The 13,274-nt window shown below is 36.4% G+C and overlaps 1 protein-coding gene across 6 annotated transcripts in view; it reads left to right on the top strand.

Moving 5' to 3' along the window:
- NBEA (neurobeachin) overlaps positions 1 to 13,274 on the top strand; it is a 506,742-nt gene that overhangs the window by 316,210 nt on the left and 177,258 nt on the right. For all 6 annotated transcript variants that reach the window (XM_040584007.1, XM_040584004.1, XM_040584003.1 and 3 more), the window contains one exon: positions 5,378 to 5,502. In XM_040584007.1, coding sequence (XP_040439941.1) covers positions 5,378 to 5,502 — 125 coding nt within the window. The remainder of the gene's footprint in view (positions 1 to 5,377; positions 5,503 to 13,274) is intronic.

Here is a 13,274-nt window from a genome sequence, read left to right as displayed (position 1 = left end):
TTTCTGTTCAGGCACAGTAGTGCTTTGTTTTCCTTTAGCCATTATAATGTGATTTTTATGTGTGTGTCTCACCATCTTGATAAAACCAGCAGTCACTGTTTCTGTTTCAAGCACAGTCAGAGGAACCTTCACTCTGATACAGTATTTATATGTTGCTATACCACTTCTAAACAATATTTGCTCTTTCATTGTTGCAGAAGACTTACTTTTTTTTGTCTTCTGGCAAACAGGTTTATATTTTGGCTTGTAGTTTTTAACTGTAATAAATATTGCATAAGTAAAAATTTGCAATTTTTCCATTTCAAGTTTTCTTTTACTTACTTTTTTTTTAATGTTACAAGTAGTCTGTTCTTCATATTATCTTAGGGAAATGCTTTATACTTTTTAAATATACATTTTTTTCTCAATTCTCCAAACACAATCATAATTCCACACTGTGAAAATAATTGGTTTTCCTTCTTAAAATACATTATATAAAACCAACCAGGACTAATTCTGGAAATTACAGATCATCAGTTCCTTGCCTTTTCTATGCAGTTTCCCAGTATTACAAAGACTATGGATTCTCTGACAACTTTCCAGTTCTGTGACCCACCTCTTTTTCCAAACAACTTTTTTGCCTTCCCTCATGCCTGCAGGCTTGTTCTTTCATTAGCATATTCAAACTTAATCTCTTCCATCTGGAGGATGCCTTTATGGTCATGTGTACTGCTGCTCTCCACTGTTTGTATTTGCCTCTGGTTGCTGTGGCTGTAGGTGTCATACAGCAAACTGCATTTGTACGTGAACGGGACCAGGTATCACAGCTGTGGAGCTGCTGTCACCCATGCTGACTGCCCATAGGGTGGAAAAAGACTTGCTGTTTAGGAGAGCTGATATTCATAAGTAAAAGAAAAACTGCTTCCCATATACTTCATCAGAGCTGTGGCTGTGGGAGTTAACATAAATCTCTTCAAAAGTTGTCTTTTAAAAGTCCAAGCTATAGAGATGTGAAAAGGCAGGGAGGACTTGGCAGTGCAGGCTGGCTGGATATTCTTTTAAATTGTTTTGATGGCAGAGCGCTACACAATTTCTGCTCTAAGAGGGTAATAGATTGGCCTACCTGAAATACTTCAGTCCATCTCAATAATCTTTGTCCCCAAATACATGGGAGGTGTGTGTGGGGTATGGTAACAAAGAGTATTATATAGAATTCTGGGCAGTTCTGAGTTTCAGAGCAACCTGACCTTGGGAGACTTCAAAGCTGTTTGCTCTGGTTTATCAAAGTCCACCTTGGCCACCTGGGGTAACGCCACACCACTTTTCCTTTCCATCCCATGCTGGCCTTCAACAAGGTAAAACACTGCTTGAAGTAGGAGAATGTACACAGCAAACTACGAAGCAGACACCAGTGATGACAGTGGCAATGAAACAGAATTTGTAATCCTTCAATAACTGTAGTAAAATAGGGCTTGTTCCATTAAAACGTGTACATTCTGTGTCTGTATTAACTACATGAAATACTGCACATCCAAAATTTGGGATTAAGTGTGCAACACCACTCCAAATAAAGCTTTTCACTGTTAGTAACCTTGTAATATCATTATTTTCATACCAGCCCTCATTAAGGTAAGGATGAGCAAGCTTTCTATTGTATTATATTACAGATTGTAAGGAAATTATCTTGACAGTTAAGCTTATGGTGCAGACTAATTTGGGTCATGTTTTAAGGTGCATTTTAAATAACTGCTCAGTTCAAGTGATACAGATTTATTTATTTATTTTATGTGTGCAGAAGTAGCGTATAAATGATGCTGTGGACTTTTAGTTTAAAAAAAAAAATAAATCATTCCAATATGCTTAATATGCACTTTTTCATTCAAACAAGCCTGATTCAAAATGTCACTTGACTGGTATAAGATATGGGGGAAGGGGAAATTACATGTAATCTAGTTGGGTGTGGAAATACGAATTATTAATAATATAAGTTATAAAGAAAATTAAAGCTTACTGAACTATTGTACTTGCTACAGAAACAAATTACAAAAATTACTTGATTAAGTCACTTCTAGGAAAAGTGGATTGTAGCAGAGATGTAAACGATTTGCAGACCTGCTGTCATCTAGGACTCGCTTGTGCTTACTACAGTGTTAGAAAGTGTAGTTCCACTTGATTTACAGCCATCATTTAGAACTACCTAACAACCACCTAAATTTCTGAAAAATCTTAAAGCCTGAATAACATCCACAGGATTAGAATATAAGTATTTCTGAAAGGCTGTAATCTAAAGGCTAGACAATGTAATACTGATTCAGTCCATAGCTCTGGACTTTTAAAGGAAGTTAAATTCTTAGTTTTAGTCTGAAGCTAATGGTCACAGTCTTCTACTTACTAGCATTTTTATTCTAATTCAAAGACGTAATAATATAACTTTTTTAGGAAAATCCCACAAATTTATCTGTTTACAATGCAAGTGATGAAACTCAACCATTCAAAACTTTCTGTATATATAGCCATCAGCTTTTCAGGCATCTGCTTTTTTGCTAACAGTAGGGTAGGAGAATATCTTGCCTTTTTATTAAAGACATTGCACAAAGAGTCAAGGGTAAATCTGAGAGTAACTGGTTAAGAATCAGAAACCTTTTCTTTAGGGTTCAGATACCATCTTCCATCATCTGGAAGTATTTGATAATGTTGTGGGATAGACTCCTGTAGAAAAATCTGGGAAGAAACTTCAGTTGTGTTTTTAAAAGCCATATCATTTGTGATTAGGAATAAGGTTTGTGTTCTATTATTTCGAAATTTTTATTTTGCACCATTGTTAGGTATTTCAGACTTCCATCCCTGCTGAACTTGTAACATTTTTGGGGGTCCCAAAAATAGACCTTATCCTCTGACAATTTCATCACTTGTTTATTTAACAGTTCATTAAAATAATGACTTTAAAATCTATTTTACTTTCAGCTGAGAATATACAGTATACCTCAGAGTGATTAATGAAATTAATGGATTATCAGATTAAACATAGAACAAATTAAAAATGTAAATTTTTTAGTCTTTTAACATTTCTTGATTTCATTAAAAGTTTTTAATTCTTACATAATTGTATCATTCTTATCAACCTAACAGTCTTCTTTTCTTTTTTTTTTTTATTGTGGAGATAAATGCCATTTCAGAGGACTCGTGTTTAAGAGTTTTCATTAATATCTTTACTCCTGTTCCATCGTGACTTACTCTTAGATGGAATTAGAAAGGGAAAGTTTTTTGCCTTTCAAAAAAAAAAATGATAAAAAGCCTTTAGGATTACCTTTGATACCATCAGTTTAAAATATAAACTTGGAGTGCACTAGGAGTCTTTAAGCTTTGTCTTTTAAACCATGGGGCACTTTTCTGCCCATTTTTGCATTTATATCACATAAGGGTCAAGGGGATTTAGCAATCCCAATAAATTTATTTGGTGCTCAGTGTAGGAGGAGAAATGATGGACTGATACTTTAGGCTAACATGACATCTGTAAACAATAACTATATCACAGTACAAAACCAAAGTAGGCTATTTTATACAGCAGAAAATAATTGGTGCTCAAGATAGCAAGATATTTCTGTCTCATAGCATGCAGGCCAGGCCATTAATGCTGCATCTTCTGTGGGAGCTCAGAGTCACTGCCTCGCCTTTACACGAGATGCCCTGAATTGCTCTCAGTGAGGAAGCAACTCCCACTGAACTCCTGAAGTTGCCTCCTGGCTGGTTGTATATAAGTAAAATGCCTGTTCTGCAAGGCAGAAATTAAAGTAGGGCTTTCACGCAGACCTAAGACGCATGTCAGGAAAATGTCACTCAAAATGCAAAAAATTTCTAAGTGGCTAGAAGGTAAGCTGCTGCGTCCACCTCCCTTGGTGCTGTGCCCTCCAGAACTGATCCAGGTGTCATGACAGCGGTTAGTAAAGTTAGACAAGAACTTGTACAAGCATAAAAAAAAGTGGTTCAATGGACTAAAAAAATTAAAAGGTCTGTTCTACATTAGCATATTTCAGCATTTCCTCTGGAAATGGCTACCAGTGTGTACTGCCCAGGGACATGGTGGAATCATCATCCCTGGAAGTGTTCAAAAAACATGTAGATGTGGTGCTTAAATGTGGTGGACTTGGCAGTCCTGGGTTAATGGTTGGACTTGATGATCTTTTCCTGCCTAAGGCAATATAGAAAACAGTGGCTGAAGTAACACCTAGAAAAATCCAGCAAAGATGTATCCCACACTCATGAGTTGAAAAATTTTCTCTATTTTTTTCATCTGCCTTTTGACCGTGCATCTCCAAGGTTCTGCAGATAGATTGAAAATGACTGTTTTAAAGCAGTGGTTCCCTAGTTACGGTCTGCAAGGACATGATCTGCAGCATCATTTTCATTGTATGATGTGTTCAATCATTAATTTGATAATAAGGATGCATCCACAAACCTTGTGGGTATTTTATAGTGATGCAAAAGGTTTTTTAAATGTTGCCTTAAAATATGACTTTGCCAGAATATGCCACAGCATACTGATAAAACTGATGTGGAAGATGTTTGTGTTGATAAGGCCTAGAAGTTGTCTGGAAGTGGAGCTGCTTTGTTTCTTTAGAACCAAAGGTGAATACCAGATGATTATATATGTGTATATTTTGACTTGAGTATAAACTAACAATGGCTTATATCATTCTACAGACCTTTAATATTGCTCTTGAATGTAAAAAGGCAATGTAACGCAAAGATGGCTGTGGTAGTTAATGGCTTGTATTAGCTGGAAGCTATAAAATCGTCCTAGTACTCTGTTAGTGCTGGAATAATAATTTACCAAGACAATTACCACATGGTGGATTTTTTTTTCTGCTCTAATTCAGTGTTATTAATAATGAATAAAATTGCAATTTTCTCAGGTTGCTAGGGGCAGTGGGGAATTATTTCAATGAATATTTCAGCACATTAGTTTAATCATAGTTCTACAAAATTCAAGTGGGCAATATTTTATACTTCTAAGTTCAGTCTGCTAAGGGACCATAGTCATTAAATTGCAAACTATTTGCACTGAGGTCCATTCTATGATTTACAAGCCTTGTTAAAAACACTGTAAAAGAAAGCAAGCTGTGCCATTAATACTTGTAATTTGATGCTGCATTTGTTAATGGGCTTAGGGTGATTAATGTTTTTAGCAGCAGGCAGAACATTTTGAGACAGGCAGTGCTGAGGTTTATAATGTATAAATGCATGTAAAGAAACATTAGAATATTGTATGTTTTAGTAATATATGTTTCCCAACATTGTATTCCTGAAATAGAAAAGCAGCAGTGCAATTATACTATAATGTATGTAAATACAGTTTAAGCTGTGGTAGGTGCTGATGTGTGTGTTCTTTATTTCACAGCCAACTTCATGACTTCTGGCGCTTGGATTACTGGGAAGATGATTTGCGCCGGCGGAGGCGATTTGTTCGCAATGCTTTTGGGTCTACTCATTCTGATGCTCTCCTGAAAGCTGCTGTGGAATATGGTCAGTACTAACTCCTGAATAAAAATATAGCTTATGATATTTTCTTGCTGTCTATGAATCCCTGAGAATCATATCCCTTCTTTTCGAAGGACAGTGCTGACAATTCCTATGACAACATATTCTTAGAAAAGGAATTCTTTCAGTTCTTGCACTTTAATGAACCAGAAGACTTGAGCTTGTGGGCCGTTAAATTCTCTGATCCCCAAGGGATTCACATTACACCTCTGTAGCATTCCCAGATGCTAATTTTGAGACACTGGTAAAAGCAACTGAACTAGTCTCTCCAGAGTGACAGAATGAAACTGTTGGGCCATCAAACTAATGTGTCGTAATAGTTTCTTTGGAGACCTTTTGTGAATAAGGAATTAACTGTTCTTAAACAATATCGGAAGTTTTATCCTGGCATGCATAATCTCAGCCAAAAGTATTTTTCTCTGCAAATCATGAAATACTTAAGAACTTGTTTAAAATTCTTTTTAAGGATGCTTGTGATTTGAATAATGAACTGCTTCCATCTAGGAACTTAAGGATTAATCAATGTTTGATTTTCATGGAGATGTAGCTGGAGTATAAAAGAGGAAGGAGGAACATGCTTATACATTCCCTTATATCATCTGAAAGTTTCACATGTTTAATGATGTCAGTACAGCAGGCTGAACCTGAGTACTCCAGAAGTTTAAAGCAAATTTATTTCTCAGGTTTAAGCTGGGGTACCTCTCTAACATATCAAAGACAGGAATTTTTTAAAGAATATTAAGATGCATTTTGGTCCTTTTTTTTTTTTTTAAATCTGTAGTACCAGGGTAAAAAAAATATCCTGCAATTCTTTAGCATGTAGGAGTAAAAACTTGAAATATTTATACACAAAGCAAGTTGAACCTTTCAGCTGATGTGTAGCCAAAGGCTAAAGTTGCCAGAAGTCCTGAATATGATAGATACAAAGCTAAGTCTGTGTGACCTATGCATTTCACCAGCTTTGCAGGTTGTTGAGGCAAATAGCTTGGATTCAAACAAGGTTAGACATATAAATTAATATCTGTGTGTGCAGTTGTACTAGCTAGTGCAATTTAATAATTATTTAAACGTGAAGACTATCATGTGTAGGACTTCAGGTCATAAACTGTTCATAAACTGAATTAAGGAAGACATTTCCCCCAGTAGTACATAGTATTGCATATTTGACAAAGGATAATTTTCTCCACATTCGTCCAAAACATCAAAATAGAGATCTTATGAGAGGCAGATGCAAAACTGTGCTAATTGCTGTGTTGCTTTTGTAAGGCAAATAGTTATCAAAACCATGGGGTTTATGTGTTATACAGCTATAAGAACCCTTAAAAATATTCGTATTGATTAATATTTTTAATTTTGGATATTAAACTAGCATTAAAACAGGAAGAAATCTAATGTATAAACTATTAAGTTTTAAGCCTTAATATTACCCTGGGTTGGTTTTTTTTTTAAAAAAAAAAGGAGCTTTCCATTTACTTAGATGGACTTTGTTTCATGCCTTTATAGCAGGAATGTTGTATCTTTGGGATAAAATTGTACTTGGAGGGTGCTAAAAATGGTTGGTTTTTTTTTTTTTATATGAGAACTATAATAAAAGTTGCACAAACAGTTTCAGCATGTTGCAGAGATTGCCTCTACTTATGTAGTTTCTGTGTTCTAGTATTTTAGTGCAGGTGACAGCTGCCTGGTAGTAGAGCTAGCTTGTAAGACAAAGCTGCAACCAAAAGAAATAGAAAAACTCAAGTAGTTATATTTTCATATTGGATTTTTTTTCTATATAATTTCATGCTACTCACCTGTTAGTACATTCAACATACAGGAAAATTAAAGCTCAGGTGTGTTTAGAGGTGGTACGCATTAAACAGTGGTTGCATAAAAGTTACAACAGACTGAAGTTGTCATGCTTGAAGAATTAAATAATTCTAACTTTTCACAGATATATTAAAATCAACATATGGAATTTTAAACCAGTATGCTTTAAGGTTATAATTCATGGATTCTATCTAGACATACTTACTTTTCAGAGGCTTAAGCCTTTGGATTTTAATATTGAAACTTTTAGCTGACCTTTCTCTGTAAGAAAACATCCTTAACACTGATGTTATTTTTATGCCTCTTGGTGTTACTAATGAGTTGAATAATTTATGAGGTTGTCATGTGAAAAGGATTTGGTGCAGTTTGATGTACTTTTAGCCTCTGGTGTTGGAATGTGATTAATAAAGAGCTGGAGGCAGATTTTTTTCCATAGGGCTTAACTTTCGTTGTAGGGGGTTTTATTAGCTTTATTTTGATAATTTTGTTTGGAACAGTTTGATAGTAAAATGCCCCTAGCTTCCAAAACTAAGCATGATATCACACTACAGAAAGAATTTAAAGCATTTTAAAGGAATCATACTGCATAGTTTTCCAGTAACAGATTTCTACCTGACCTCAGATACTTTGTGAGAAATAAACTACTCAAAAAGCAAAATTTCTTGAGCTTTCGCTATATTAATAGCAATTTTTCATCTTGACTGATACCTCTAGTACAAGTAAAGCTATTTCAAGCATCAGTAAGATAGTGGAAACATCTTACAAGTTTTTGTTATCTACATTGACTGTCAGTTATCATTTAGGATTTTGTGCATAAATATTGCAATAGAGGAATGTTTAGTCAAAGCCTAAGTCAGCAAGCTCCTCAGTGTCTACGATCAAAGGCATCAACTTAAATAGGTCTGATCAGGCATTGCAGAAGAGGGCAGGCAGTTTCAGCTGAGCAAAAATCACAGAGCAAAGATGACAAAATTAATCAGTCATTTCTTTGGCAGTAAATAATAAGATATGCTGAGGATTGCAGATAAGAGAATTTCCACATTCCTTGGAGATGTGCCTGCTTAACACCTGATTTATCTAAGCTTGTGCAGCCATCAAGATATGACCTTGATAAATAAAAAACTGCTCTACAGCTACTCTACTATTAAATCAGAGTTGATGTTGAATGTATGGATACAGTAGTTATATAATACTTGCAGTCATCAAGGAATAGAATAGTCTTGAAAATTATGTCTGTGATATATATGTTTGTTTTAGAGAAGTAACAACAAATGTTAAATTCTACCCTGAAGAGGTAAAAAAACCCAAAAGCGTCAATTTCAGGTAAATGACTTCTTCCTGTAGGAAGCATTATGTATTATCTACTACAAAATTTCTGCTGCCAGACAAGTGGGTGAAGCTTCTATTTAACTACAGTTTGTTAGTCAGCCATTGTATGCATGTTCAGATGTCTGTTTTTGATAAAATATAATATGCATACATACATGTATGTGTGTGTGCATAAACATATACATTTATATATACTTTTTTTTTTTCAAAGTACCTGACAGGTAAAAAATATTGTGGTGAGAAATTATAACCTATTTCTATGACTATATACAACTGTGTGGCAAATAAAAGCTTCTTCCTGTGGCTGTATCTTATGGCTGTCCTTCGAGACTGTAGGTATGTCAGAGTCATAGCAGCATTTACAGGAGATGGACTGGAGAACTTTTCCCTGTGGATTAGTCTCCTCCATGTCTGTAATTTGTTAAAATGACTTTCATATATAGATTTAAAATTCAAGCATAATTAGTTCAGCATTGTATCTGCTGTGCCCTTTTGTTTTAGTTAAATTCTTACTTGACTAGATATATAGGCTAATTTCTCCCTTTTGTGAGGCTGAAGGGGTACTACTTATTGTAGTATCGAAGTGCAAGCTATAATGGGATTTTGAACTACCTGGAAATTTTTAGTAACATTTTAATTTTATAGTGTCTGTGAGCTTTAAATAGTTCTTATTTTAAGTTTAGATGGAGTTTCAGTGTAATTGATTAAATTGTGGACTGAAAAAAAAGGAAGAAAAAAAATACTGTAGAAAAGATGATAAACTCTACTTCTCTTCCCCAAAATTTACTACCAATAAATGCATGAAATATGCAGATATGACCCTATCCAAAGTGATTCTGTACATGTGGTGAGAGAACTGTCGCTTCCAGTTAATCACCTTACCAGTTTACAGTCACTGAAGATTAGTATAGATTAGACACTACTGTACCACCCTGCCAGTGAGACAGAATACTGCTCCACAAAGGTCATCTTAAGAGCAAAATAAATAATTTACTAAAGCTTTGGTCCTTCAGTCTTTAAAGACTGTTGTCCACAAACCATATGCACATAGAAGAGGTCCAAGACAGGCCACATTTTCTAGTTTGCACTGGAAGAAATGGACATGAATAACTCAGTGCCCATGTTCTAAACATACATATGCAAGATTTCTAGTGTCTGTGCTCAAGAATATTTGGCCTGATAAGCCAATTATCATGACAGATCCTGAATGCTCAGAATGAAAAAGAACAAAAGAAAAAAAAAAAAAAAAAAAAAAAAGCCTGTATAACATAACATAATACATTCAGGTCTTGAAACAAAGCTACAGATATGTCTTATATTTGCAATATGGCAATTGCTTATGAACTTGCATATTTTAAGTTACTCATTCCACTGTGCATGTGGACATCTAATTAGCAACCTGGTTTCAAGAGCAGTTCTAGCTGAAGCAGACTGTATGTCTCCTTTTGGGACTTGACCTTAGTGCTCTAAGTTTCAGCAAATGCTCTGTGTGCTCATCATCAGAAATACAGTTTCATTATACAAACAGAATTTTAAAAAATCATATTTTGAAATCTGAAATGTTCAAATCTGAAATCTACTTTCATGAAAGCAACTGGTTTTTGATAGACTTTCAAAGAATTGCAGAGAGGATTCCTTCAGGTTGCTGAAGGACTTACATTCCCAGAACATTTAGTTTCAAGCAAGTACTACCTTAAAAGAAAGGTTGCAGGGTTCTCTGCTGTGAAACTGAGAGTCTGAAATGCATGAGAACCACTATTCAAACCAGGAACTGTCTTCAGAACAGGGATTGTGGGTGTTCCATGAACCCTAAAGGAAGATTCAATTTTTGAGGGTCCTTAGTGTTACAAAAGTCTGTCAAGATGAACTTTCAGTAAGTCTAACTAGCTCTAGAGCAAGCCCTCCGTGCTGAGAAGTCCAGACCATTTGATTCCCACAGCTCCTGACTTCCATCTCCTGAACTGCTGGGCTCCCAGCCTTCTGCAGTAAGTGTTAGAATAAGACAGAGAGAGGGCACTCCAGAAAAACTAGTAAGAAGCTAGTTTCTTCTGTCATGCACCAAATGTTGTTCCAGAAAGTCATCTGTGTTTTACAAACAAACTTAGCTTGACATTTGCAAGTGGTAAGGTATTTGAAGAAATCAAAATGTCCCGTGAACTGGCAATGCTCAATGTCACCATCTCTGTTCAGAAGCTTTGCTGTAAAATCAAATGCCTTCTTCTAGGAAGTCTGAATGCTCACCTAAAAACTAGTCTTTATTTCCAGACATCCTTCATTTTGGGTTCTACACTTTGATGTATTAGGTTATTGACACTAATGACATTGCTAACAACCTAAAGGTGTCTTTTTTTGATGAAAAGACCACCACTGTTTACAGTAAATTCAAGATTGTCTGTCAAAGTTGCTGCGTAAATTGTGTATATATCTCTAAAAACATTAATTTACTTTCTCTAAAAACATTAATTTACTTTTTCTTAGCTTCATAAAGTCCTCTGACTTCATCATCTTCACCCTGTCTTTTGTCTGTGCTTACTGACAATGTCTACCATACTTCCAGAACAGTTTCAACAACACTGATTTCAGAACCGTCTTTAAGAAAGCGGTACTTTTTTAGTAACTGATGCAAAACTGAAAGCAAATTGAAAACAACTGATACTGGATCATCACTTACCAGAGTTTTACTAGCAGGCCCACTAGGTGCATACAAACCAGTTACTTTTCTAGATGTATCTGCAGTGACAGCATTCTATGTGTATCGTATGAGATTAAAGACCAAATTACGCTTTCAGTTTTGTCTATGAAATATTGCTTTCTATACTACATCTATATGAACAGCTTTGCTGTCAGGGTTGAGTTTGTAGATCTTTTTCTAGGCTTCTTTTATATTTACTTTTACTTCTAAACTAATACAGATATTCTTTAGATATTCTTTGTTTAGCTCAGGGAGGAGGAGGCTCAAGGGAGCCATATAGTTGTGTGTAAATACCTGTTGGGAGAAAATGAGGAAGGTGGTGTCACACTTTTCTCAGCGGTGCCCAGTGACAGGGCAAGGCACAACAGACACAAACTGAAATACAGAACATTCTATTTAAACATACGTAAAAACATTTTTTTTTCCTCTAATGATGGTCAAACAATGGAACAGGTTGTCCAGAGAAGTTGTGTGGTCTCCATCCTTGGAAATACTGAACATCCAGCTTGCCAAGGTCCTGGGCAGCCTGCTTTAACTCGCCCTGCTTTGGGCAGGGTGTTGGACTGGACAATATCCAGAAGTGCCTTCCAGGTTCTGTGATTCTTACAACGGAGCCAGAGCTTGAAGCAGACGGTTGCCAGAACGTAGTCTTCAGCAATATTTTTAAACCCCTAGATTACTTATATCTTGATGTTCAAAACTGATCTTTCTATGTAATTTCTCATGGACTTAAAAAAAAAAAAAAACAAAGCAGAAACATTTGATTGATACTAGAAATGCAATCCACATCAACAAGTTACTTTAAACTTCATAAAACATTTTTAAGAAATGCAGATTTACATATCACAGAATTACAGAAGGTTTGAGGTTGGAAATGACCTGCTCAAGCAAGGCAACCTAGATCAGGTTGCCCAGGACCATCTCCAAACAGCTTTTGAATATCTCCAAGAATGGAGACTCCACAGCCTGCCTGAGCAACCTATGCCAGTGGTCGGTCACCATTAGAGTCAAAAAGTGTTTCCTAATGTTCAGAGGGAACCACCTCTGTTTCAGCTTTTGCCCATTGCTTCTTCTGTCACTAAAATGAGCCTGGCTCCTTCCTCTTTGCACCCTCCCTTCAGGTACTTATGCACATTGATAAGATCCCCCTGAGCCTTCTTTTCTCCAGGCTGAACAGTCCCAGCTCTCAGCCTTTCCTCATAGGAGAGATGCTTCAGTCCCTTCATTATCTTTGTGGCTCTTTGCTGGACTCGCTGCAATATGTGCATCTCTCTCTTGTACTGGGCAGCCCAGAACTGGACACAGCACTCCAAGTATGGCTTTACCAGTGCTGCATAGAGGGGAAGGATCACCTCCCTCAACCTGCTGGCAATGCTTTACCTAAGGCAGCCCAGGATACCATTAACCTTTGTAGCAGGGGCACATTGCTGGCTCATGTTCAACTTGGTGTCCACCAGGACTCACAGGTTCTCTTTTGCAAAGCTACTGTCCAGCTGGGTGCCCCCCTCCCCGGCATGTATTGCTGCCTGGGGCTGTTCCTCCCCAGGTGCAAGAGTCTGCACTTCTTGGACTTCATGAGGTTCATGTCAGCCCATTTCTCCAGCCAGCTTGAGGTCCTTCTGGATGGCAGCACGACCCTCTGGCGTATCAGCTGTTCCTCCCAGTTTCGGGTCGTGTGCACACATGCTAGGGGAACACTTCCCCATCATCCAGATCATTAATGAATATGTTGAGCAGGTATGGATCATCATAAAACACTTCTAATTTGCTCATGGACAGTATAAGATTTATTATAACTGAAACTGAGTTTGTTGTAACTACATGAGCCACAAAAATGTTTTTGATACTTTTCTTTTTTTTTACATAGTTAATGCACTATCCTGAAAATTGGTAACACATACAGTATCATAAAATACATTGCTCTAGG

Source organism: Falco naumanni, chromosome 2, assembly GCF_017639655.2.
Source record: "Falco naumanni isolate bFalNau1 chromosome 2, bFalNau1.pat, whole genome shotgun sequence".
NCBI classification, from domain to species: domain Eukaryota; kingdom Metazoa; phylum Chordata; class Aves; order Falconiformes; family Falconidae; genus Falco; species Falco naumanni.
This window is presented reverse-complemented; position numbering and strand designations above follow the sequence as displayed.